We start from the raw sequence: 25,380 nt of genomic DNA, 5'->3' as shown, positions 1-25,380 counted from the left end.
CACTCAAAAATAGCTTGAAATATATTTCTTGACGTAAATGTGGATAAATTTTAGAATACTTTTCTCTGACTACGACACTGTGCCCGTTATTCCCTCCTTTAATGCTGATCCACACTCTACGTATTCCTGTACTTGCTTAACCCCTATTGAACAAACGTTTAGTATTCTGATGTACTGAAGTATGCTGACCGCGATCTGTATGCGTCAAGCGTCGCACGGTTAGTTTACCGATCAGTTATCCGGAAGGCAGTGTATTAGAAACTGTTCGAAATGTACACTTCTCCTTCGTGAATGGAAGATAGATAACAGTTTTTAATATACGTTTCTAAAATTTCAAATTCCTCTTTATTCGTAACCTGGATTATTCTTCTTTCAAGATGGTATACATTTACAAAAATTCCTTTCATTTATCTAATAATTCGTTGTCGATTGCGATACATTGATACTTTTTAAAGAATTTCACGAATCATTTTAAGATGTTTTTAAAAATTTTAGAAGCATTTTAATTATTCGTTCACAAATGCAGCGATTTGCACGTTCCTTTGTTCATAATGCTGATAATGCTGAAAAATATGATATCAAGGATGCTCTTTTTGATGTCGAGGGAAACGAAAGCAATAATCTTAATGCAGGAAATATGTATGCACGTATTTTTAAACGTACGAATGATGCTTTACGGGAATTTTGTTTTCGTTGCGAGAAACGCATGTAAATTTTGATCTCAAAATATAAAGCGGTTTCGTTTTACCAGAGTCGTATAAATTCGTACGCAACAAAAAGTAGAACAGATTTGAAATTAAGATAAACGAATCGCCATTAAAATGCAGTTGGCTTCTAGTTCAGAATCTCCTTCCCCCCCGTAAAATGAAAATTACGTTCTATATACACCGTTTCGTACAAAGTGTCATATAAATCTCACGAAAGAAATTAATTCGTTTCACCTGAGATTATTTAAATACCGATTGCAAGTTTCTATGAAATAAGTCGTCGTAAAGTACGTAGAAATGAAATCTCGAGTACGAGTCGTTCTTAACAATTTGCCGAGTATCAGAATTACAGTTCTCTTGATGCGGGCGCACGTACTGCTGTATGGAATTTATGAAAACGATTCTTCATTGTGAGAAAAAATAAACCGAAGACGCGTGAAATGCACGAAGAAAAGAAAAGGAAGCAGAAGTTGTTGAAGCTCTCACAAATTGTGTTACGATGGACGCACAAAAAATTTTAATTGATCACCGGGTACAGAGACATTAATCCCATTCGACCTACATACAGGCCACTGGTTCTCGCACAAAATTCTGTACGAATCTTACACGTACGTGATATACCCTCTGTGACGGTACATAGGGTTTCCTTCCGTTTTTCTTTCGCATCGTTGTTGCACACAATTAGCACTACTTTGGTATAAATATTGCAAATTGGAAATGCATACCTCATTTTCTCGAGAACATTCATCACATACCACGTAATTAATCGAATTAATTCCACGTTTCTCTGGAATCGTTGCTGCTTCGAAATGCACAGGGAGAATTCTCGATTTCTTTGTGTCTTTGTGCGATTAACGGTGGAGATTTCGTGCGGTTCGGTTCAGAACGTTACGATGCTCCCACGATAATTTGCTGCGAGCTATTTTCCCCAATTCTCGGTAAAAACACTTATTTCCGGTCCGATTAAGAACAGGAACGTGTATCCTTTTCTTGAATTTAACGTTGTTTCTCATTTTGGAAATGGAACCATTTCAGAAAAATTTGTATCGAAAATAAATAAACCAACCTGTTTTAATGTATACCGAATAATTACGCCCGAACCGTTATTAGGAAATAACGTTTACTGCTTTTCGTTTGTTGTACAAACGTACGTATGTGTATTTTTCAAAATACATAATAGACCTGTGTGTAAGTAACATCTTTTTATCCTTTCGCATATTTAAAAATTGAACGTGCCAAGTAGAATAACAGTATTAATTTTTATATTTTACGAAAATATGTACACTTTTTCCAAATTATTATGAAAGATTATATACTCAATGAAAAAGGTAGATTAGAATTTGCATCAAAGAGATGAATCGCTTCTCGTAATTAAATTACTTATGATACTTAATCTTGTTATTTCATACATATATGTCGTATAATTAAAACAAAATTCCACAGAATACGTTGAAGTGCAATTAAGCCTGGTAACGAGATTCGATACGTGTAAAGATTAACACGTTGCTAATTTGCATGAAAATTATGGGTTTCACGCGATATTACAAAATTATTTATCGATTGCAGTTTTTCGAGGAGACTGTTCGTCATTTGTTTGCGATAACTTTCATTTTATTGTTGAAATACAATGGCAATGTTGAACGATAAGTTTGATAATTTATTGCTCTGTTGCAATAAGAGTGAAACAATTTAAAATTTTTCAAAGTTCTGAATGTGAGGACAATTTACCTACTCGTAGATATCCGGTGAGTGACTTATTTGAAAAAATATGCGTAAACGTATTCAATGTATATTTGTACAATTCATTTTAGAGATCTATTACAAAATATTTTTAATTGATATTTTTTTCAAAAATTTTCCTGTTTCTTAAACGTTGAGTGTAAAATGAATTCAATAGAGAGTTTAGCCGCATCTTCATCAAATTGTTTTGCACGATGTTGGTTCGCCACCCCTGACCCAGGTTAATAATATTTTTTTAGACAAAGATATATACCTTGTTTTCTATAAAATTTTATATATATATATATATATATACATTTTTTTTTTTTAAGTAGGCTATTTACCGTATAAAAAATATTGATATTAGAAACAAGAATTTAAGAAACAACCAGCAATTAAGATTGCGCCGTTTAAATATCAATTATTGGCACTATTGGCAAGCTGCGCCAATATTGAGAAGATCGATGCTGCTAGACCGTTTGAAAAATAAAGCCAGTACGACGGAACAAAGGGTCCGTCGAAAGTCATAGTTGTGAAGAGCTGGAGCCAAAGTTCTCATTTCTTGTTCCCCGAAGGTGTCGAGTGTTTTAATTTCATGGGGCGTTAAATACGTGCTCGAAGATGAAAGAGAAAAGAGACCGGAAAGATCGTAAAGAGGAAAGGAGAGACGACGAAAAAAAAAGCAGAGAAAAGTGTTCCGAGAGAATAATGATGATCATTATACAAACTTCTCGAATCTTTTATGTCTCTCGGCGTCGTATTATTCCGATAAATTTTTTTGTTTCCCCGAACGAATATCCTAATCAATTCTGCGTTTAACTGGCCCCCTCGTAATCGAGAAAACGTCTTTCATTTGTTTCAGAATCCTTATTGAGTCATATTTTCTTCTCGAGACGAGAAGAGTACTAGAGAAGATTGCGTAATTCGGAAACTTTACGCTAAGTGCTTTCAAAGCTTTACACACTGGATACTTTTACTATTTTTGTAAACAGTTCACCGGACAATGAATCTTCGATCGTAGTAAACGTACTCTTAGAGTTCCGTCTAACGAATTCTTCCAATTGCATTCTAACATAGTATCTTGCACTTGATCTCCTGATTTGACGAATGTTAATCAGGAACGCTCGTTATCAGAACATAACCTTAACCATTCTTAAGAATGTTATACAAAAGCTGTGCGAAAGTTCATTGAAATTGAATTAAATAATTCCAATGCTCGATAAAAATCAATCGCGAAACTAGGACTGTCCAATTACAGTAATACCTCGTTAGCTGCGTGGAGTTACCCCACCACGCCCAGGAATTGCTCGACCGTGTTAACTGTATCACTGGCTCTCACTGTTTCTCACTATAGTCCCCAACGTGCACTCGGCGCAAAAAAACTTGTCCACACTACCGTAAATACACGAATGGCGCTAGCAGCCTTTTCCCTCTGAGCGCGTGATGCGCAAGATAGGTGCGCATAAAACTATTATACCGTCAACAGCCGAACAGTACGGATTACAGCAACGAATACGCGAGTTGCCCTATTGGTAATTGGCTTCGTATAAATCTGTAGGCACGGACCTTTTCTGTTTCAGTCTTCGAAGCAGAAAGCATCTTGAAGTGTCTTAAAAGTAGAATCCGAAGCGATCTTGTTCGACCAATGAATTTTCTTCCGAATATAGAAATTCGTGGCTTGAGAACGCACTCCGATTGATCAATGTACCAGATCGCTGCAAGTCACTGTTTACTTTTCTCGAGCTAACCGCGCGAATTTTTCGCTCGAATACTCCCGAAGTTTTAAAGCTTAGAATTTAACATTGCGGGCGCGCATAGTTCCAATTCTGAAATCCACCAATTTAATATTGGATTACCAATTTAATTCCGATGGTGTTTTATACTTTGAATAAATTGTAACTTTGAAACGCGTCTCGAAACGTTCGACGGTTGATATGTGTGCGTGACTCTAATGTTCTCAGCAGACTGTCCTTTATTCCTCGCAACGATCGTAAATAGAGTGTGTCGTGGCCCCCTACCAAATTTTCTGCGACTACCCTACCGCGGATACGGTAACGAATTTGGGGGTAGTTCGAACGCTATTGGTCTTTCAACTTTTTGCAGGAGGAATACTGACGTTTCTCTCCAGGACGTGTATGGTTGGTTAATTAAAAAAATGGAAAATTGCAAGAACTGTTGTCGAGAGTGATTTTCCAGGGTAGTAACTCTTTACGGTGGTATTGTTTTACGAGTCACGTGGCACAATGGTACATAAAAAATAACGTTCGTCAATGACTGACACTTCGCGGACCCGTTGGCCACGGAACAGTAAAGTACAATTCTTTCCGCAGCGCGAATGAACTCGTCAACCGGCTGATTCATCTCCTTACGAGGGATGAAAAAGTATTAGAGTGTCGCGAGTCATTAATATACCGCGTAAGTTATTATTACAAGAAAGCACGTTGCATTTAGTGCATTGTAGTTACTTGGTGCACTTAAATGTGCTATTAATATTATGAATAAACGATGAGTCGTGTGCGAACCACCAAAGTGTCGTGTCGACCTACTGCGGCTTATTAACGGGGCACAATTTGTTAGTCCATAATTTATTAGAAATTCGTAGTTTATTATTGGGTCATGATACATTAATAGATCATAGCTTATCATTAGGCAATGATGTATCAGTGAAACGTAGCTTATCAATAGCTCATTCAGATCGCATCAGATTATTAGCAAATCCAGATCAATTAGTGAATGTACTAATTGGAGACCTATTTATTATATTTAAAAATTAATTGCTATCAAATCGTCGAGTGATCTAAATTTACTTTAAATGGAAATCGTTATTGGTATTAATATTGAATTATTACACGAGTGACAACCGATCCATATAATTTAAATAAAATGTTCAAATTAAATCATTTAAATAACCTGTATCGTTGAACCAACAAATATGAATACCATAAATTTTGATAAACTGGACTAATTTAAAACCATTTTTCGCTGAAATTTTTGTTCATACTCTACTCAAGACTTGAAAAATATTTCCAAGAATAGTTAGTACAAAAATTGTATACGAGTGTATTGTATTTTAATTGTACGATACGTATTCATAAAATAGTGTTGTGAAACACAAATTGTGATTCCTAGGTCTCCTGTTTGTTTGTAATAAAATAATTGTAGCAAAAGAAAGGAAATATCTCGTTTAGATAATCTAATGTTTTTCGTACACTTCTGGAATGTTTTATACACTGTCTGCAACGGCATAATAACTGTCTTATTATATATTATTCGTATAAATTATTCATCGTAGGAGTTACGTTATCTTTCGCAACATAATAATACTGTAAGAGGTACTAATAAGGTTCCCTTAATTCAGGTTTAATTCCTTCTTTGGTATAACGAGTATTCGTTACAACAATGATCGACTTCCGTAAAGGATTCCATCTCGAAATGCTGCAACTACAGAGTCATAACCATGCAATGCTACATAGTTCAGTCTGCTACATCCTCTCAGTAATTGAGTCTTCTAATTTAGAAATTATTCAAGACGATTTGACCCAAAGTAGAGAAAGACATTGGGCTTTCGTTTCGTATAGAGTTTAATCCGATAAATGCAATCGGGAGCCGCATAATTATTGAAATTGTTCGCAGCTATGACAATCGAGCAAATATTAAGTGAAAAAATCACTGTAATTTTTCTTCAGTGGTGCTTTCGTACAGACTACCTACGCTATCCTCACTTTCATTATTGAAAGATTGAAATGCAACTTTTCTTAAGAGAAGAACACGCGAGTAATTAACGGACCTAATCTTATTACTTAAAAATAGGAGAACATAGAAAATTAGTGTTTGCGATTAACTCCATCCAGTCTGTGTGAACCGTAATGTTGAAATATTATTTTTAAATCAAATTTTCGAGAAATTTATCACGAAACGTATTTAACTTTCGTTTCGCACGCATAAATAAATTTTCATGCATTTCGGGAGAAAGATAAAAAATTGGGTCAAAGAAATTGAGCTCGGTTGTAAATAACTGTACTACGAAAGTTGTAACACGGATCCGCGGAAAATTTATAAATAATGAGTAAACGCGAGGAAGCATCGAACATAGGGAAAAATGTTCTCAAATGTAGTGTGACGTAGTGTGAAACTCGTGCTCGCTTCTCCTCTCGTGGTGGGAAATTATCGTTATTCGAAACTCATGGTCGTGAATTTGAAGGCAGGCGTGCTCGCGTATGCGCTTTCGAAAGCGTCGAGAAACGGTGATAATTCGCGATGCGCCATCGAGAATAAACCCACAGCGGCCACGTATCATGAAGATTATGGCGTTCCATGGTCGCACCAGATGAGACGAACGACTCGATTTTTCAGTTTGCTTTCGTATTTAAAGCGTGTAAAATACATGACCGCGTTCTGTGGCTCCTTTCAACGTTATATTTATCGAACGACCGGGAAAATCTACACTTGTATGCTTGAATTTATCCGTTTGTTACTAATTCAATGTTAATAACATACTTTTCTTGTAAATACGTCATATTACAATTTTATAAAATTTTTAACATTCATTGAAAATTGTTACATATTTGAATCATATATGTTCGCGTAATATCAAATATCAATATTATTAATATTCGAGAAGTACATTCATCAACGATTCTGTTATTAGTGCTACATATGCATATTCATGTCACGGTGTTTTCCATCTCTGTCCTCTTAATATAATATTTCAAATGATTTTATTATTCTCCGTTCTCCACTTTTTACTGAACCCGATATATTCTAGTTAAAATGATTTTAGAAAGATTAAAAAGCATTTCTTTCAAAAATGTTCAACCTTAAGCTACGAATGTACAATTTCATGAAAAGCATTTCATGATTGTACGTAAAAAAAATATATAAAAAGTTGATATCCTCCATAGATCACAAAATACGAATTTGAATGAACGTGAACCAGATAAACAATAATAGAAGCCTGAGATTGGTGAACCTTTTTTTTTCTTTATGATATTCACTTCCTTTTATTTTCCGTTAATAAAGATAATAAATTTAATGTAATTTAATTTTTTGCAGAAATAGAAATGCGTATATTATAAAACGTTTAACGGTAGTAAAATAACGATATTTCTTAGCTCCTTAATTCGGTAGTAAATAACTAATTGTGCAAATATATGTTCTAACTTTAAATTAAGAAATTCTTAATATTTTATTACATCAATACACGTCTTAAAATTTGATCGAACTAATGCTTCGATAACGCATAAATTTACCAATAATTATATTCATTTTTTCGCCTAAATAAATTTATGCATACGGGCTGCCATAAATATTGAATACACTATTCTTGCAAACCATGCTATTCTTAATTCGAAGAATACTTTTTAACCCAGAAAATACATGATATAAAAATACTATGTACATACATCTCCAACATGAATATTACTTCATTTGAATATTTTCTTTTTCGTGGACTTTTTTAAACTGTCCCTTCACTCTGTACATTTCTTTCTAAATCGTCACGAATAAAACTCACAGTGAAATTAATTTTGTTTTATAACCGGAGTTTTCCCCGGACGAACCCGTTTTCATGGAAATTCACATTCAGAGGAAGTAAATGGAATTTCCGGAATCTTAATGAGTAGCCAAGGAGATCGTTTCTTGATAGGAGCGAATTTGTGAAATAATTGGAAGCAGGATAAAGCGCAGGATAAATGACTATTAACAATAACAAGAACAGAAAGTCGTGGTTCATTTAACGTATTCTTCTTAACATTTAACACGACGAATGAAATGATCTATATTTTTAAACGATGTAACGCAAAGTGACACGAATACAATATTATTTCCAGCGGTCTTTGACCAATTATATCAACTTTTTACCAAACGTACAAATTCATAGCCTTTTACTCGCATGTGTTCCATTCGTCTCAACTCTACGTATCTGCTTTAAACACGGTCTGGTATATTTAATCCGAATATATATTTCCAACAATTTTTATTGTACTCGTTATTGATCATTCACGTTTGATCGATCGCTATCGTAATAACTTAATCATTCATACATCATACTTTGGTAATAATAAATTTATGCGCGACAATCGATCGATCGATCCAACGCTGATCAGGCTTTAATTAGAAACCGTTCGATCGTTATCCATGGAAGAAGCATGTGATTTTAATTCGCATAAACCGAACGGAAATGTCTAGACGTTCCGGACCGATTAAGTCGCGAGCAGCTTTTCATTAAGAGTGATCCTTCAGTTTCTCTTGAATTGAGAAAGCGCTGCTGCGTCGTTCTTGGCGCGTCCCGCGCAGCAATTAAAAGATACGACGTGTGATTCGTTTGTTAAACTTTTATGACGACAGCTTTCACACGATTTTACGGTTCCGTGCGCTTTACCCGCTTTTCAGCACCCTCTGCGCTCCACCACTTTTCAAATCCTTGCGAACGAAATAAAGCGAAATTTTTCCAGTATACCTTCTTTCCACGCTTCTTTTTTTTTTCTTTTTTTTTTTTCTTCTCTCTGTTTCCTTTCCGACCCGGTTACCGAGAAATGAATTCGCATCCTGAACTTTCGCTGCCAGGGAATATAGAATAAAAATATTTAACGTGCCGGCAAATAGACAAAGGAAAATTCTTTAAATTACTCCAGCAGTACACGTGTTTAGGGGAATTATTATTGCGTTCACGACGCGACGTTACAAATTACATCGCGAGAGGTTAACTCTGCATTGTTTCAAATATTTGTGCCAAGATTCGTTGTCCTAGAAACGTAACGAAAGTGCGACGAAACATGGAAGAATTTAGAGAGTCACTGGATCCTTTAAAAATACGAAACAATCGAATAAACTCCAACTGAGCTAAGAAATATCGTTAATGATCGTTACTCGGGGCGGTTGTAAACGTATACGATTTAAAAGAAAGTAATTTCAACGAGGACCAATCGTAATTTATTTTTAATACGATTGTAAATTCAAACGCGGTGAAACGTATAAGTCGTGAAAATCGTTTTGCAAAATGTTTCGTTCGTGTTTCAACGGCTCGAACCTTCGCTAATTATCGCACCGTTCGATGAGCGGCGAGGGGCGAAGAGCAGGGGAAGGGGAGAAATAATTTGCAAGAAATTTTTATTAGACCAAACACGCGAACACTCTCTCCGAGTTAAACGAATAAGAAACTGCTAGTATATAAATTTTAATACGGTTTTCTTCTTTCCTGTGAACCGTGATCAATTTTATACACCTCTTTAGGTATACACTCTTACTCTGTACGATTATTATTCTCATCGTACTAATTATCGAACAGCGTTGTTGTTCCCTTAAATCGGCCGGTAACACCGCAGACGCATCCGCTAGATTGTCAGTTTAATTTAATTATTCAGAAACAACTGAATTTCACAAAGTGTTCCCCAGTTGGTATTCTTTATCCCGGGAGCATACGTCGTTTCTCGCGCTGCTTTCGCCCGAAACAAAGGGTAAATCTGGCAAAAATGGTTAGATCCGCGGATACGAAAATATCGAACGGAGAAATCCGGGTTTTCCGCATGAAAAATCTCAAGTCCTTGGTAACTCGGGACGAAATATTGTCTGACGAATGCTTCCGCGTTCTTGTTGACTTGTTCCACGTTCGCGAAATCGCGCGGGTGATATTTTGTCTCGACGCGTCGTCGAATATTTTGGATTTCCCTGTGATAGATCGGGGTCGAGGGTGCTCCTGTCCTCCGAGAGCACGGCACTCAAAGGTACGATTTTTCGATATCCGGAGGTAATTCCGAAAAAAGCAGGTCGCGCCAGTAGTAATCGATGAGGTATCGCCGCATGAGAAACTCGAAAACATTTAAAACAGCCCCGGCAAACGAGAGCTACAAATTTTCGATCGGTGAAAAACTAGTAGTCCATCGATTCGTTAATACCGCTACATTTTCATGCTATTTACCGATTTATTGTTAAATATCGTTCACTTTTAATTTTTCACGTTATTGACGTAATAGTATAATACTTCTTCGATACCATTCTTACGTATACACGTTTCTTTTTTTCGTTACATTACGTTGTTGTGTTTACTTACTTGTAATTAAAAACATATGAACATCGTATCGAATGCAAAATATCTTGCATATAATGCAAATTGAATTAACCGATGCAATTAAGTATGAAATTTCATTACATACGACGTTAACGGTATTAACGTTGTTATTTTAGGTTTCATCTACCCAGTGATACGAAAGTAATAATTGATCGTAGGTATATCCATTGTATTCTATAAAATTTTGAAATTCACGATATTCGAAAAAGGTGAACAAATAAAAACTCTCGAAATTCCCGCCTGCAGCATACATACATCAATGTGGATACATTGATTCTAGTACGGATTAAATTTTAGGATTAGCCTGGATATTGAAACTCAAATTGATACAAGATATGAAATCTCGAGCTTGCATATGCAAAATCAGATAAATCTGTTTCAATCAAAATTGAAATATGCTACGTCACCGTTAAAGCGCGACATTAATTACATATTGTGACATATTGTAGAAATTCTCTCGCGCGCTGCGCACTAATATGTAATACATAGTTACTGAAGTAAATGAAACGAAGATAGAGATTTTATTTAAAAAAATCTGAAATTCTTTTTGCTTCGTTACGATTGACTTCGATAATGATGTTTCAATGCTCATTGGATACAAATACTTTCGTTACTTTACAATAAAGTTTCTTTGGTTTTATAACACCATTTTTCTATACTTATATCCTTTACTGTAAAAAAAATACTTTGTTCTAAAAAATATTCGTTGCAAGGTCTAAAATAACCAGTGGTATTTTTGATCGTTTGTAAGGTGAACTAAAATGGATTAATAAATTATTATACACTCTTTAAGTAACGAACGAAGAACTCTAACCATTCCGAATAAAACGAAGTCGGTGGTAGTATTTATCAGTAACTTGGAAAATTTCTAGAATATAAATATTTCGATTTATCGCGAGCTCTTTAAAGTAAACAAGTCGATAAATCGAAAAAAGCCAACGTAGAGCCCCAGCACTTTGCTTTTTACTTATTTTTATAGTATCAATGGATTAATTCAAATGGTACTGTTCCGATATCCTTTAAAATAGTATATATATTCATATTTTACTAGTACCCAGTTGGAAAGTAATGACAGTAGAAGTAATAAATAGTTAGCAATAATATTCTATTTCGTTAACGATTGCTACTTTGTTACTTTGAAATCAAAAACCGTTTTCCATTGCGACACACCATTTTACCGAGTCCTGTAGTTAAAACCAGCTCTCGTAAATAAAGCGAGGGAGGTCGTAATACGACAGCTCGCAACGTTAAATAATTACCTCCGATATTATCCGCGCATAAAAATTAATCGATTTTCACCGAACAGAGTAAGCAAATTTGTACGCAATTTGTATGCAAACACTCAGTAGTACATAAACAATGCACCGGTATCTTTACGCGCGATTTCAATAACAATTTCACAGTATTTAAAAACCAATTGTATTCCTCGCGAAGTTCTATCTAGAATAGTCTCCTTTAAATTTCTGTAACGTTCAACAACACGCTTCGAAGCGAAAGAAACACATGGAAGAACGAAAGAGAAGTCGGCGGCGAAGTTAAATCGAAAGATTTCAAAGTTACCTTCATGTTCCACATCGACAAATATGCATTCAACTGCGTCCGAACAATCGAGTTTCGAGCAACGGTATTGTAAGATATTAGCGTATTTTAATCCACGGGATTAAACAAACCACCGTTCAAAGTGTCTCTGCGAAACGCGCGTAGAATTGATGCTGGATCTTCAATATTTGAATAATTGAAAAGGGCTCACGCCAGATCTGAAATCGCTGGAATGAGATTAATTAAGCTCGCATGGCTACTCTGCACATGTGCGAGATGACAGGGGGGGGGGGGCGCGTTAATGCTATGTAAAGTGCATTATATACATACACAAACACGCATACCGGCGAGGACGTTTAATTGGATTATTTTCTAATTTCAATCGGAACTTTCCTGCTATTTCGTTCTCGCGTAAATCCGTCCGATGGGTGTGCATCGCTTAAATTCTCACCTTTAGAAACGCCACAAATTAAATCTGATCAAATAATTTAATTACGTTTAATTAATTTCAATGTAATTAACAGAGTGGTGTAAAATTTCCAACAAGTCGGATTTCAGACGCGGATGCAACATTCGATTCGTAATGTTCGTTCGCGAGTCGCGGTGATTGTTCGAGACCCGACGAAGAATGTGCACTTTATCGATTATTCGTTTAAGAAATCCAGCAACTTCGAATAGTTGCGGAGACTTACGTAACTTCGAATTACGAAACGTAAAAATAATAGGAAATCTCGTACAAAGAAAGATCCCTATACGAATGAAATATACTGGATAGAGATACGATAAAACCTCGGTAAATGTCACTTCGTTGCGTTTGAGTTGACAATTTGTGGGTATAGTCATTTACCAATGAATAAAGTCGAAAGCGCGAATAACGAGTAGCAACTAAAGGTTAAGTAGGATTATATCGTGTAAGTGGGACTTCATTTTGTTAAAACGATTACCTTGATAATTACGCGTAATTAAACGTTTTCAAAAATGCATATATACCGAAACTTAACCGATGAATATAAATTCTTGTAAATACAAAGTTTCGATCGATTGAAGCCCGATAATGGATACTTCCTGGTTTATTATCTCTAAATTACGGTCGGAGTAAACTCACGACATTTACGAAGAAACTCGAGCTGATTCGTATCTCGGGTTTCCTGAATTACTATGATTCCTACAGAGCATATTTACGCACCTTGTATTGCAGGGCGAACAGGAGACAGCAATACTCCTAATTCCCTTTTCCTTAATCATACTTTTGCAAGAATTTTTTTGATCAGAGAACTGGAACTCGCGTCGGGAAAGTTTATGGCGGAAAGAGGGAAGATCGAAATATTTTTTTATGAAAAAGAAACTTCCTTTGATCGCGAACGTGTACCCTAGAATTGTTGCGCTGCGAAACTGAATTCACGAAGTCAACGAATGTATCCATCGATACTTTAAGAATTCGAATTTTCATTTACGGTCCATTGTGAAGGTTACAATTGCACTCCACTTTGTTCGTTTCGCCCTAATCTTTATTGGATTCGGGCGCTTTTAAGTTTACAACCTGCAAGGCCAGCTGTAAAAATTTGAGGAATTTTAGCGCCCTCGTCGCCCGAAGGAGTAGTTCTATAAAGATGGTAGATTGAAAGATCGATCTCGAGTTAAGGGAAATGTGGTACCATGAGCAAGGGGAATGTGGACAGTGTCGAGTAACTTCTGCTGAGTCACGAGCCTTACGAAGGCCGACTAAAACGTTTGACCCAATGCGACTCGCAATTCTTTCCACAATTTATCTTCCAGTGTTCCACCTGAACCTAAGAATACTGCTAGATGAGAACGGTTACTTTGCTCCAACCGGTCGAGTGTCTTTAACTACTTCAAGAACGAATTGTTTTGCCCGAAAGGAACAAAAGTTTGCAACTTTCGTTGAAAAGTTTAATTAAGAACGTATTTACCATTTCAGTGGTCGTTTCCACGTTACAATATTTAAAGTAATTTGAAAACTGAACGCGTACGTGCGTGTCAGAATCCACGAAAAGGTTAGCCGATGACGTGCAACCACCGTTTCTCTTTTGAAAAAAGTGAACAAAATTGAGAGAACATATTGACTTTAGTAAACGTGATCTCTGATGCACTAATTATTCAAGTGTCCTATTCCGGTTCTTATGATATTTCTTATTTAAATTTGAAGCATCTTGTAACTGAAATTTCAAACAATCGTATCGTCCAATCTCATTCTCGTTACGTTTAAATCATTACCTAATAAAGTACACAACAGATTATCATTGATCGAAAGATCTACGGTTAATTGTTCGAAAGTATCGAAGATAAAAAGTAAAGCCACACATTGGCATCGGTAACCAATTAGTATCGCCAATAAACATTACGCAAATGTCATCGTCACGTTTGGATGTAACGTCCACTTTGCGTCTGAACACGCGCGCACATCACGTGTTGTTCGTGATAATGGATTTTCAGGAGAAGAGAATTAATCCTAATTACAAACTAACGCGAAATTTCTTTTATAGTTCGATGCGGAGGAAGACCTTGGCTCAGGCGATCTCAGTTCCGAGTTGATCGACGATACGGGGGATATTGACATTAATAAGATAGACGTGAGTTGCAAGATGAAACTGAATTTCGCTGAAAACTTGCTGACAATACTGCGCGCTGACTAATTATTTGTTCCGCAAGTAGCAGCGCGACTAACCCGATTGGATTAATATAAAGTTACCAGTGTTCGTTAACGAGATACGAAGTTCGATGTTACGTTGTGGGTGAACCGGTTCGAAAGAATAACTTTTCGTCACCGGTGGAGTCGGGATTTAAGCTCGATTAAACAACGCGGCCCGGTGATGGACAAAAATTTAACCGCCTAATATAATGTTTCGCGCGGATGCTTGTTACCTTGTAATCGTGGCTAACTTTTTTTTTTTCCTTTTAACCGCACTAACAAACAGCAACCGTAACTATGTAAACTCGCAGGTCGCTGAATTTTGTACTATTTGTGAAACTGATACTTCCGCTTTAACAAGGCTTGATCGTACAACGTTCGACAACAACTGGTTGCACTTATCGTGTCGAAGTATTTAATTAAATTTATTTATGCTCTCGAGATCGTTCAGCATCTCACGGACTGGATTCCTGCGCGGTGCAACGATGCTACTTAACGCTCTAAGAATGAAACTCTTTTGGAAAAGATATCGTATTGCTCTTTCATTGAAAAGAGTACATTGGTAAATGAAATTAAATAAGAGAGGTATATTTTCGTATTTGTGTTTTCATTACGATCGTTCGTATTGGAATCATTTTTCGCTGTTAGATTATTAGATGCAAACAGCGTCTTATTTAATTTTGAGCTCGTATTAGCCTACCGAAGATTAAATAATATACAGAGTGTCTCGAAATACGTTGTCGACTCGAGAACACGATTTCGTTACAACGCAGGCGCGTGTGGTTCAGTTCGCACTACACGTCCTTCTTTATGGTTGCGCGACGTAGCTGCGCAGAATCATTATACTACCAACCGCGAATAAAACGGTTTTATCGTTCCGTAATATCTAACTCATGTGCAACGAATCGCATGAATAGCTACGAAAAAACAATACTGTGTCAACAGCTTCGCAATATGTAAAGATTAAAATACATTATCGATACAAGCATGAAACTATTATTTCTGGAATACATTTCGCCGCGTTTTGAGAAACAAACACACGGAACCCGAACGAACGTATTCTTCGATAGAATAAAAAATAGAACAACTGTATACCTTCTTTCTGGTACTCGATGGATTAAAATATTACTCTTTAATCAATCCTTTCGTTGAACAAAGACATGGATCGTTAATCCGAAAATATCCTGGAACACTTTACGATCCATTTGTTCCATTTATTATTGCGATTTACGGCGAGCCTTTCACGCGAAACGTTTTAATTACCGCTTATCAGAAAAACTTGGTAATAAGATCATTCGATGTTTCACAAAGGATTCCCTCGAAAGCTGGCAAACGTTGAAAGAGGAACGAGGAAATTACTTTACGAGGATAATGTCCCGAAAAACGGTGAAAATAATCTTGGAAATTCTGATGGAATCTTGCACTGGTGACTGAGCCTAAAATATCTCGGTTTTCGGAAAGCTTCGAGCCTTTCCATCGTCATTATAGAGTTTCTCTTAATCCGATGGAAGTTCAAGGAACCAGTGCGCGACGATACCCGTTTCCGAAACTTCGCCGATCTATTAAATCTTTTCGCGATTAAATTTAATATGGAATTAAAAGATAGGTCTTCGTCGAATTTCGAGTAAACTTGTCGCGGTGCTCGGAACGAGACATTGGATCGCAATTTTCTTAATATTCGAAGTAACAAGAATGTCTGTTGCACAATTCCTGTTCCACCGTAATACTTTTTCAAGATAAACAAACCTACGTATTGTTTCTTTTCTCGAAAACGAGAATCGTTTCTTTTAATTTTCAAAGCGAGAAGGAATATTAATTAAAAAAATAACCCGTCTTTTTACATCGTGTATCTCTAATCGTCGTGTCAAATGAAATGTTACGTCGTGCGATTAAATTCGCGAGCAACGAGACTACAGAACTCGAGCAAACATCTCGCTTGTTCGAACGAATCTGTGAAACGTTTTCCTTTGAAACGAAACTACAATTTGAACAAACCTTCGAAAATCAATTACAGAGCCTTGACAATCGCGCGTTAAATACGAGAGACCTAACCAGTCGGTCTAAGGAGGAATCAGATTATCCTAATGAAATTAGCCAGCAGCAAATCGTCGAGGATCTAAATCTATTCGAAGGCAGGTTCATCAAAATGCTATTGCCTCGAAGGTATTTCCTTCGGATCACGGCCCTCGACCTAAACTACGGCATCGACTTCCAACCAGACCGTGTAGACGATGAACAGAGAGCAAGCTGGTTCTACTGCGGAATTCGCAGAGGAATTGGGCTCGGAGAAACTGAGGAGCTGAGTGTGTCAGAAAGACGCAACGAAGACCTGAAGATATAGGGAGACAGAATGAAGGATGCGGGGAAATAGAAATAGATAAAGAAAAAGGCAAAGATGGATACGAAGACGGTGAAAACGAGAGAGAGGGAGGGAGAGATAGGGGGGAAGAGATCGAGGACGAACTTCGGCTCTTGCCACGTAACCACTCACGTTGGCAATTAGACGCTACGATCTAGTTCTATCGAAGTTAAACTTACCAACTGGAATTGACTTTGATTTGTCCTGCTGGCCACAGCGTCGATGCTCGAAGGATTTTCAACCGTGGTTGCAGGTATCAGTGTACAGACCGTAAACGGATCGTTTATCGCGCTCGTATATTCCTGGTTTTTGAATTTTTTGGAGATGGTAGAACACACTTTAATAAAGAAACTCGTGACGCGTGAAACATTGAAGAGAACTTAACTCTCATTCTTATTGGTGTCGTTTATAGTTGCTCGAATAAACAATGTCGCTTGAAAGTTTGTCTCGTCACTCTTTGCACACATGTGCTAGTTTCGTTAAAATTTTTGTACATTATTAGGGCGTTGCTCAAGCGTGATTTGGGATAAATATTGTAATCGTATTGCAAGCATCCTTTACAAAGACAAAGAAAACTTACCGAACTACTAATTTTTTAGACAGAGAAATTAAGTTTGATTATTTTGCAAAATATATCTCCACTGGCGATCGATTATCTAACTGTTTCAATTTCTATAGGGTTTTGTAAATAAATGATAGCGGTCTTAAATACAGTAAGTTTGATTAGTTGCCCAGATAGAAGATCTTATAGGAATTAAGATAAGTCGGGTAAAGTCGGATTCTTCTAAAATATACATCTGCGAAATATTTGAAGCTTATCTCGGTAAAATTTATCATTTATAGAATCTCGGGTCTCAGTTTTCGAGGAACTTCCTTTAAATTTGAAGTCGGACAGAAATTGACAAATACAAGTAGAAAAGAAACAGCATTCTAACAGATGAAATTGAGATATGGAACTGCATGTGCATACTGTGTATTAAGGTTTACTTACTTCACTATACGCATTAACTTGAAAGTATTTTTTTATTCCTGACCTATAAAGAAAGAGAGTATTGTACTCACATTTTGTCTGTTAAAAAAATATCGTCGAAATATCCATATGTACAAATGTTTACGTATACGTGTGTGCACGTCTGTTGACACGATTGCGTTTTTATTCATCTGAATGGATTTTAATAAAATGTTGTACGCAAGTATCATATCCTTATTCCAATGGATTACGATGCTTACCTATCGTTGTTTTTCGGGGTTTTCATTTTTTATTCGGTGCACATAAACCACACTCTTTTCATCGTAACATTTCAAAGTATCGTAATGTGTTCTTGTCTCTTGATTTGTAACTCTTATCGCGAACGAAAGCAACGTAGAACACGAAGGCAATACGTCATTTTTAAACGTGATTGTACTCCGCTGCAACAGGCTTAACAATTTCATTGTATTATTTTCTTTCCTTTGTTCTAAATATATCACGGTTCTCGTTCAAACCGAACAGAAACAAGGCCAAGTCTCACTGACCGATCAAACGAAAATAATTAAGTACACTTCCTTCCGACTTTCTGACATGGATCCCTCGATAGTATCGGAACCAACCGAGCCGTCCATGCAAGCTCGTTCGTAGTTGGTATCTCTGTTAACTCACGGAGAGTCGAGGAATTTATTTCACCCGTAAAATCCTACTTCAGAGAAAAGCTTCCAGAACGTACGGTGGGATGCAAAGACGCAGCCGTGCATGGTAGAGCTGATCAGGATATACGTATACCGGGTGAACAAATTCAGTAGAACTGCGGTTGTATTCGTCTTTCCATTTGTACTTGTTCTTACGATTGACCATCGCAAGGTTTCACGCGTGTTGCGCGTATCAACGCAACTGCGGGAACATACATGTGTAAGTATCGTTGCGCATCGATGAAATTCTATCTTCTTCGATCGTTCGTTGTATTAGAATTATCCGTGAACCGATGTAACCATCTATGGTAACAAACTAACGATAACAAAGTGTATTTTACCTTACGTTTTCAATGAAATACCACTGAATTCATATCAATAGCATTTCCAACGTGCTACTATATTTTTTCTATAATAGTATAATATAACTGTATTACTGTATTTCCCTGTATCCGAGATTTTTTAAGAAGTTTCTTAAGAAATCATATTGTTTTATAGTTGATGACACGCGTAAATAATAAATTAGCAAAAATCTTGTATCCGTTACAGATTTTCCCGTTTATTACGGACAGGTCAAACTTTGCATACGCAAAAGCGACACAACTTTCCTCTAGACCTAATAACATATCAAACGAAGTATAGTTCAACAACTTGGAAAAGGTCCCTCCGGTGGGAGAACGATAGTCCAGCCTCTTCTTCTGTCAAGCGTCCCCATGGACACTGTTTTCTCTTTACTTCCTTGGCGATAGCATTTTACATGGTACTCGAATCTCACAACATCGTAGTTTCATTTTTCTTTTTTTAATTAATAAAGTCTAACAATAATAGTGTGAAATTAATAGCTGCGAAACTTGAATCTTCTGTGTCAAAGAAGTTTCAAGAGGGGAGGAATGATACATTTTTGAAAGATTGAGCAAAATTATTCGTAAGTACCTTGGAATAATTAGTTTTCGATGTCGCTTTTAAATACTGTACATTTTGAAAAGGCCAAAGGAAGAAAGTAAATTTGATCTGAAATGCATCGTATTGCAGAAAACTTACAAAGTTGCGTTTCTCATTGTTAAAACCCTCTAACCACTCCCTCAGAAATGTTTTCTAAATTTTCGAGTTATACTTTACAACAACGATTCTCTGATTTGTTCGATATTACGATAGAAAACAGTGTTTGAAAAATCTATTTACCATTTAATATCTATTTAATATTTCGACGAAAAGTAATTTTAACAGACGATACAAATTTTAGAGAGAATCGTGGATTAGGTTCGACGTCACTTTAAAGTGTCACTTAAACGAACAGGGAAGTTTAAATGCTAAGTTGTTCTTACATTATATTTCCCGTGGGCATACAAAATCCACGAGCTACCACACACGCTAGTGAGACTGTAGTATACTATATCTGTACGGTATTTTACAGTTTATGAAGTCGCATATTCGTAGCGGAAAATTCCGACAGAAATAAATGGAAAAAATTATTCTGACATTTCATGCACTATGAGTTATAAAGAAAGGTAAGAGGTGTTAGAAACAAAACAGTTGGAACAATACGACAGAGGAGAAAATTAAATTTAATTCCCCTATCTATTTTAAGGCAATACTAATACCAGAAGTGTTGCACTGTCATTGCTTAAAAATTTATTGCTTTCGATTATTCTATGTTGTATATTGTACTTTTGTTTTATGGTATGCTTCCTTATTATATTAACACCAAAGAATTACTTATTTCATTGCCATTTTAATGACAATTTATGAAGAAATTAGAGTCAAAGAATACGAGAAGAATTTCTAAAGAATTTTATTATATTTATTTCGTTAAAATATTTTAGAACGTTTAAATTATTTAATACGTGTCGTTGAATTCTTATTTCAATAAAATCAATGTTAGTTAGTGCTAAGGAACAGTTCCGCTCAAAATATCCGTGGCATTACTAATAATTATTGGAAAGTATTTAGAGCGAATATGTGCTAACTGTTCCGCTTGATTTAACCAAAACTTCATTAATCACCGTCACTCTACACGATATCATTCATTTTTCAAGAAGAAAAAAATACAGTCAGAAAAACCGATCGTTCCATTTTAAATGTGTCAATTATTCCCGTGCACGAATAACTAACAGCATATTTTGTTGAATATAGTAGTACTTTATGATCGATTTTTCTTTATAGAAAGTAACATTTTCTCATCTTGTACAGAATAATTTTTAAAACGAAAAATATAAACTGCAAGTGTTTAATGGTAAAATAAGCTTTACCAATATTACAAGTAATTAAAAAGTAATTTCATTAATTTCACGATCGAAAACGTTGATCTCGTTGAAATGCATGAAGTAAAAGTTAAAAATATTCATTCACAAGGTAAGAATGTAGAAAACTCACCTTACTTAAAATATCAATAAATATTATAACTAATGCCTCGAAATAAAGTGATAAATAGAAAGTAATATTTTATTTCGACATTTATTTATATAAAAACTTCCATCTAGAGTTAGGATCAAGTTCAATATTCTCTATTTTGATCCCGTCATACTTTCACCGAACATTGTTCAAAGACGAGCATGCAAATCCTCAAGCAAGAAAATGAATCACAGAACTTACACATTGTTGGAATTTTCATCGCCTTACGCAATAAAATTGCTAAGCTTCTATGAATACAAAATTGAAATATAAAAATGATTATCCTACGTTTGAACAAATTTTTCTAACTGACTTAAAAGAAAAAAATTCAAAAAGCAATTACATTCTCAGCGTATATAAGCTAAATATTTCATTGTATCGCTAACTCGTGTTATTAAATATGTACAAGTGTTGGGCTATATTAACCATGAAACCAATGGCGGATCTCTGAAAAATGGAACGATTTCGCTGCTATTCGAAGATAAATAAATCGCAATGGTGCGACGCGCTATCAATCACAACCATAAGCGATGAAACTCTCACGCCGTTCGTTCCTCTTTTATCCTCTTTTTCTTTTTACTATATAACGACATATAAATCACGTTTAGTATTCTTATTCACCTTCCCTTTTTACCATCCGTTTTCAGATCGAACGAGACGATGACGAAGACAGAAGCGAGGAAAGCAATCCACCGCCATTCATCACACCTCCTCCTCCCAATCCAGACTGTGAGTAATCGCAAAGAATTCGCGAGTTTATTTAATCATAACTTCATCTTTAAGAAACATTTGAACTCCTAGCAGCGGCGCCGAAATTACCTCGAGAGTCGTTTCTTTAATATTTCAAACGCCATTATGAACATCCTCTGTCAGAAACGATCGACAGTATTCCCATAAGACGGTGAATCGGATAAATTTCTTCCTGTTACTTCGCGAGTCGACCAATATCTATAGCTTCGCGGAAAATTTATTGCAATAAATCTCACTTGCCTACGTTCTTATTCAATTTTAAATTCACAATTATCTTTATTCAAGCCATCCGCATTCCATTCGTTTGAAGCTTTTGTTAAAGATCGTTGTATTCTTCGGGCAAACGCATTTGATTTCGATTATTACAATGGAACGATTTCCGTAAATATTATTTTTCATTTAAATTGAAACAGTTTAATTAAACGATTTTCTGCATTCCTCAGACAAAGGGCTGAAAGGCGAAAAAGGCGATAAAGGAGATAAAGGAGAAAGCGTCAGAGGACCTCCCGGACCTCCAGGTCCACCGGGACAAGATGAGGTAAATGTTTATATTAACAACAATACTTGGAGAGACACGAAGCCTCGTACGTTGTTTTGTACGAAAATGGTGCACACGTACAGTGATCATTTGAGGGAATAAAATGTTAAGCGTAGAAAGACAACCTGCGAAGTGGAAAGATATACTGTAATATTTTACACGAAAATTAAATACAAGATTACTGTTTATAAATTCGAAAGTTTATAATTCCTTTTCAGAGAGTCAAAAGTATATTGAAAATAATAATTTCAGTAGCCATCAATATCTGTCAGTAGATACTATTTTACATACTAGTTATTGATATTTATTTATCTTGATATAAAAAGTTAAATTTTGAGACTCGAGTCCTTTAGAACTATCCGTACGAATAGTGATATGTGTGTAGAATGCATTCGTGTCTACCTACTTACGTTACACGTATATAACATACCAAACTATGTTGTACAGGTATAACACATTACGTGTATTATTAAGTCATGACATAAATAATGTCGTTCCTTTGAGAAACGTGCAATAAAGCAATTAAATTGGACGCGATGTATGTGTACACGTCTGTTTCATACAAAGACTATATTCGGGACAAAAACAAATGACCGTTGAAGACCACTTTCCCGATTGTGAATCACGTTATGCACGGTTCTGGCTGTTACATGCCAGGTTGCATTTTCATAATCAAGACAGAAAGAGTATACCTGCACGTTTGTGCGAATGTACGAGAGATGGAGCCACGATACAACCGCCCTCTACTGCACGAGATAGTTCTCCAGTGGTCTTGACCGGCCAATTGATTTTGTCTCAACGATAGTGTTAATCAGTGCTGACCAAAGGTACAACCATTTATGTAGCTCGTTTTACGAGCAGCATTCTGTTCATTGGAACCTACACGAAACGAGTTGATATTTTTCCTTGGATATCAGTTTCGTACTTTTCTTCTGAACGATTAAAGATTTGAGAATTAGCCTTAGAAAAAAATAATAAACTTAAAGTTGTATTTCATCGGAAAACGAAACTTCGCGTTGAGAATGAAAAATTACAAGGCTTTGGTTGTGAAATAATGAATCACCTGTCATATATAGAAAGTTAACTGATTAGAAGAAAATGATAACGGATAATACTGAATATTTAAGTGAAAAATTGTTTAAAACAAAGCGAAAAGAATTTTATATAAGAGATATAGAAGGAAATTATATACGGTACTCTTCTTCAACTTTTATAGTTAATACGTCACTATTTTCTAAGTATGCATGGTGCCTGATCTCATAAACTTGAATATGAAACAAATCGAGTATGTTTGCAAGAGTACCAAAAATATTCCACTATAATAATCCAAATACAAACTGTAAAAGCACCAGTTTCAATTCGCGGTTCTGAAATTTGCACATGTATAAAAGCACACAAAATGTACTGTACATATTGTAGAACAATACATTTATACCAAATTTCGTTTATAATTATATAACAGTATATTGTTCTGTCTAAAAGAATATCTATTAATCCAATTGCTGTCACTTACTACGATTTATGTAAATAGCAAAGTCCAAATTATAGAATCATTGATAGATCAATTTTGCTTCGAACAAGAGTAAATTGAGAAATAATTGTTTACAATTATATATCCTATTCTATGTTTGTAGGTTGCGAATGCGACAAGTGGATAACAATTCAGTAGTAAGAACACGTATTAGGGCAGACGTTATACATTGATCTAATTGCATTCGTTTTAAAGTACAAAAAAATTTTTCAAAATTTGTTACATACTATACATATATTTGTGTATACGTGTTTACATAGCATTTAAACCGCTGTAGAAATTTATCAGCGATTAAAATTATAAATTTCTAGCATTTGGTATAATTGCAATTAAAGTAACTTTTAAAGTTGTACGGTTCGTGCAGATATTATTTTGATAAAAATTATATAAATGTCGCGATGCTGTATGTTTCTACGTAGACAGGAGTACTTAAATCACTGCAGTTTATCGGCGGTTAGGAGGATTCTGTTCTAAGAATCATTCACTATGCCGGATATGTATAGGTAGACACATATTTCAGCAATAATAATTCAGTAGCGTTTGTGCATATGAAACGAGCTTGAATGCATTCCAATCCGGGATCACTCATTTATCTTGTTACCCAAGCAAGCCAATTTAGTCAGAGCACTGAAGTACTGGTAACCACTGCATGTAACATTGATTACACAGGAACCTGCTCTCACGATATTCACTATCTTCCGGAATTATTGGCATGTGGATACGAACACGAATACATTTGTTTAACGCTTAACATATTCGAACTCTAACGAAACTATTGTAACATGTAAAATTAATAGATAGTTATTTCTTATACGAATACATTTGTTTAACGCTTAACATATTCGAGCTCTAACGGAACTATTGTAACATGTAAAATTAATAGATAGTTATTTCTTATAACGAATACATTCTTAATACGAATACATTTGTTTAACGCTTAACATATTCGAGCTGTAACGGAACTATTGTAACATGTAAAATTAATAGATAGTTATTTCTTATAACGAATAGATTTGTTTAACGTTTAACATATTCGTACTCTAACGAAACTATTGTAACATGTAAAATTAATAGATAGTTATTTCTTATCGAATGCAACGGAGAAACTAAAGTATCGTCACATTTTGTTTTTATATGGAAATTGCATTAATTGGTAAAAACAAGTGCGAGAAGAACAAACAATCGAAGAATAAAAAAATTTCAAATTGTAAAATTGATATATGCAGCATACTGCATGTTATACTCGAACAATAGAGAACTTAAAATCATGCAGACATACCCTACTCGCATCTTTCCATATTTTTCTTTGCAACTATTCGCTTTTGTATCCCGTACAAAGTGATTGTGTATTATCAGAAATGTCTTCTCGTCGTTTACAATATCGAGATGAATAGCTATACGAGTTCACGACAAACTATAAGCTGTTTCGAGAAAAGTTTTGTCATTCTGTTGTAAAAGTATTGATC

At 35.5% G+C, this 25,380-nt stretch overlaps 1 protein-coding gene across 8 annotated transcripts in view; it reads left to right on the top strand.

Moving 5' to 3' along the window:
- Positions 1 to 25,380, top strand: part of Mp (collagen XV/XVIII-type protein multiplexin) — a 349,091-nt gene that overhangs the window by 299,527 nt on the left and 24,184 nt on the right. For 6 of the 8 annotated variants that reach the window (XM_076311584.1, XM_076311579.1, XM_076311582.1 and 3 more), the window contains exons 6-8: positions 14,535 to 14,621; positions 21,743 to 21,824; positions 22,289 to 22,383. In XM_076311584.1, the coding sequence (XP_076167699.1) occupies positions 14,535 to 14,621; positions 21,743 to 21,824; positions 22,289 to 22,383 (264 nt within the window). The remainder of the gene's footprint in view (positions 1 to 14,534; positions 14,622 to 21,742; positions 21,825 to 22,288; positions 22,384 to 25,380) is intronic. The other 2 variants (XM_076311581.1, XM_076311583.1) reach the window with 1 other exon arrangement.

Source organism: Ptiloglossa arizonensis, chromosome 5 (genome assembly GCF_051014685.1).
Source record: "Ptiloglossa arizonensis isolate GNS036 chromosome 5, iyPtiAriz1_principal, whole genome shotgun sequence".
NCBI lineage: Eukaryota > Metazoa > Arthropoda > Insecta > Hymenoptera > Colletidae > Ptiloglossa > Ptiloglossa arizonensis.
The sequence above is the reverse complement of the archived record's forward strand: the minus strand, read 5'-3'. Positions and strand labels throughout refer to the sequence as shown.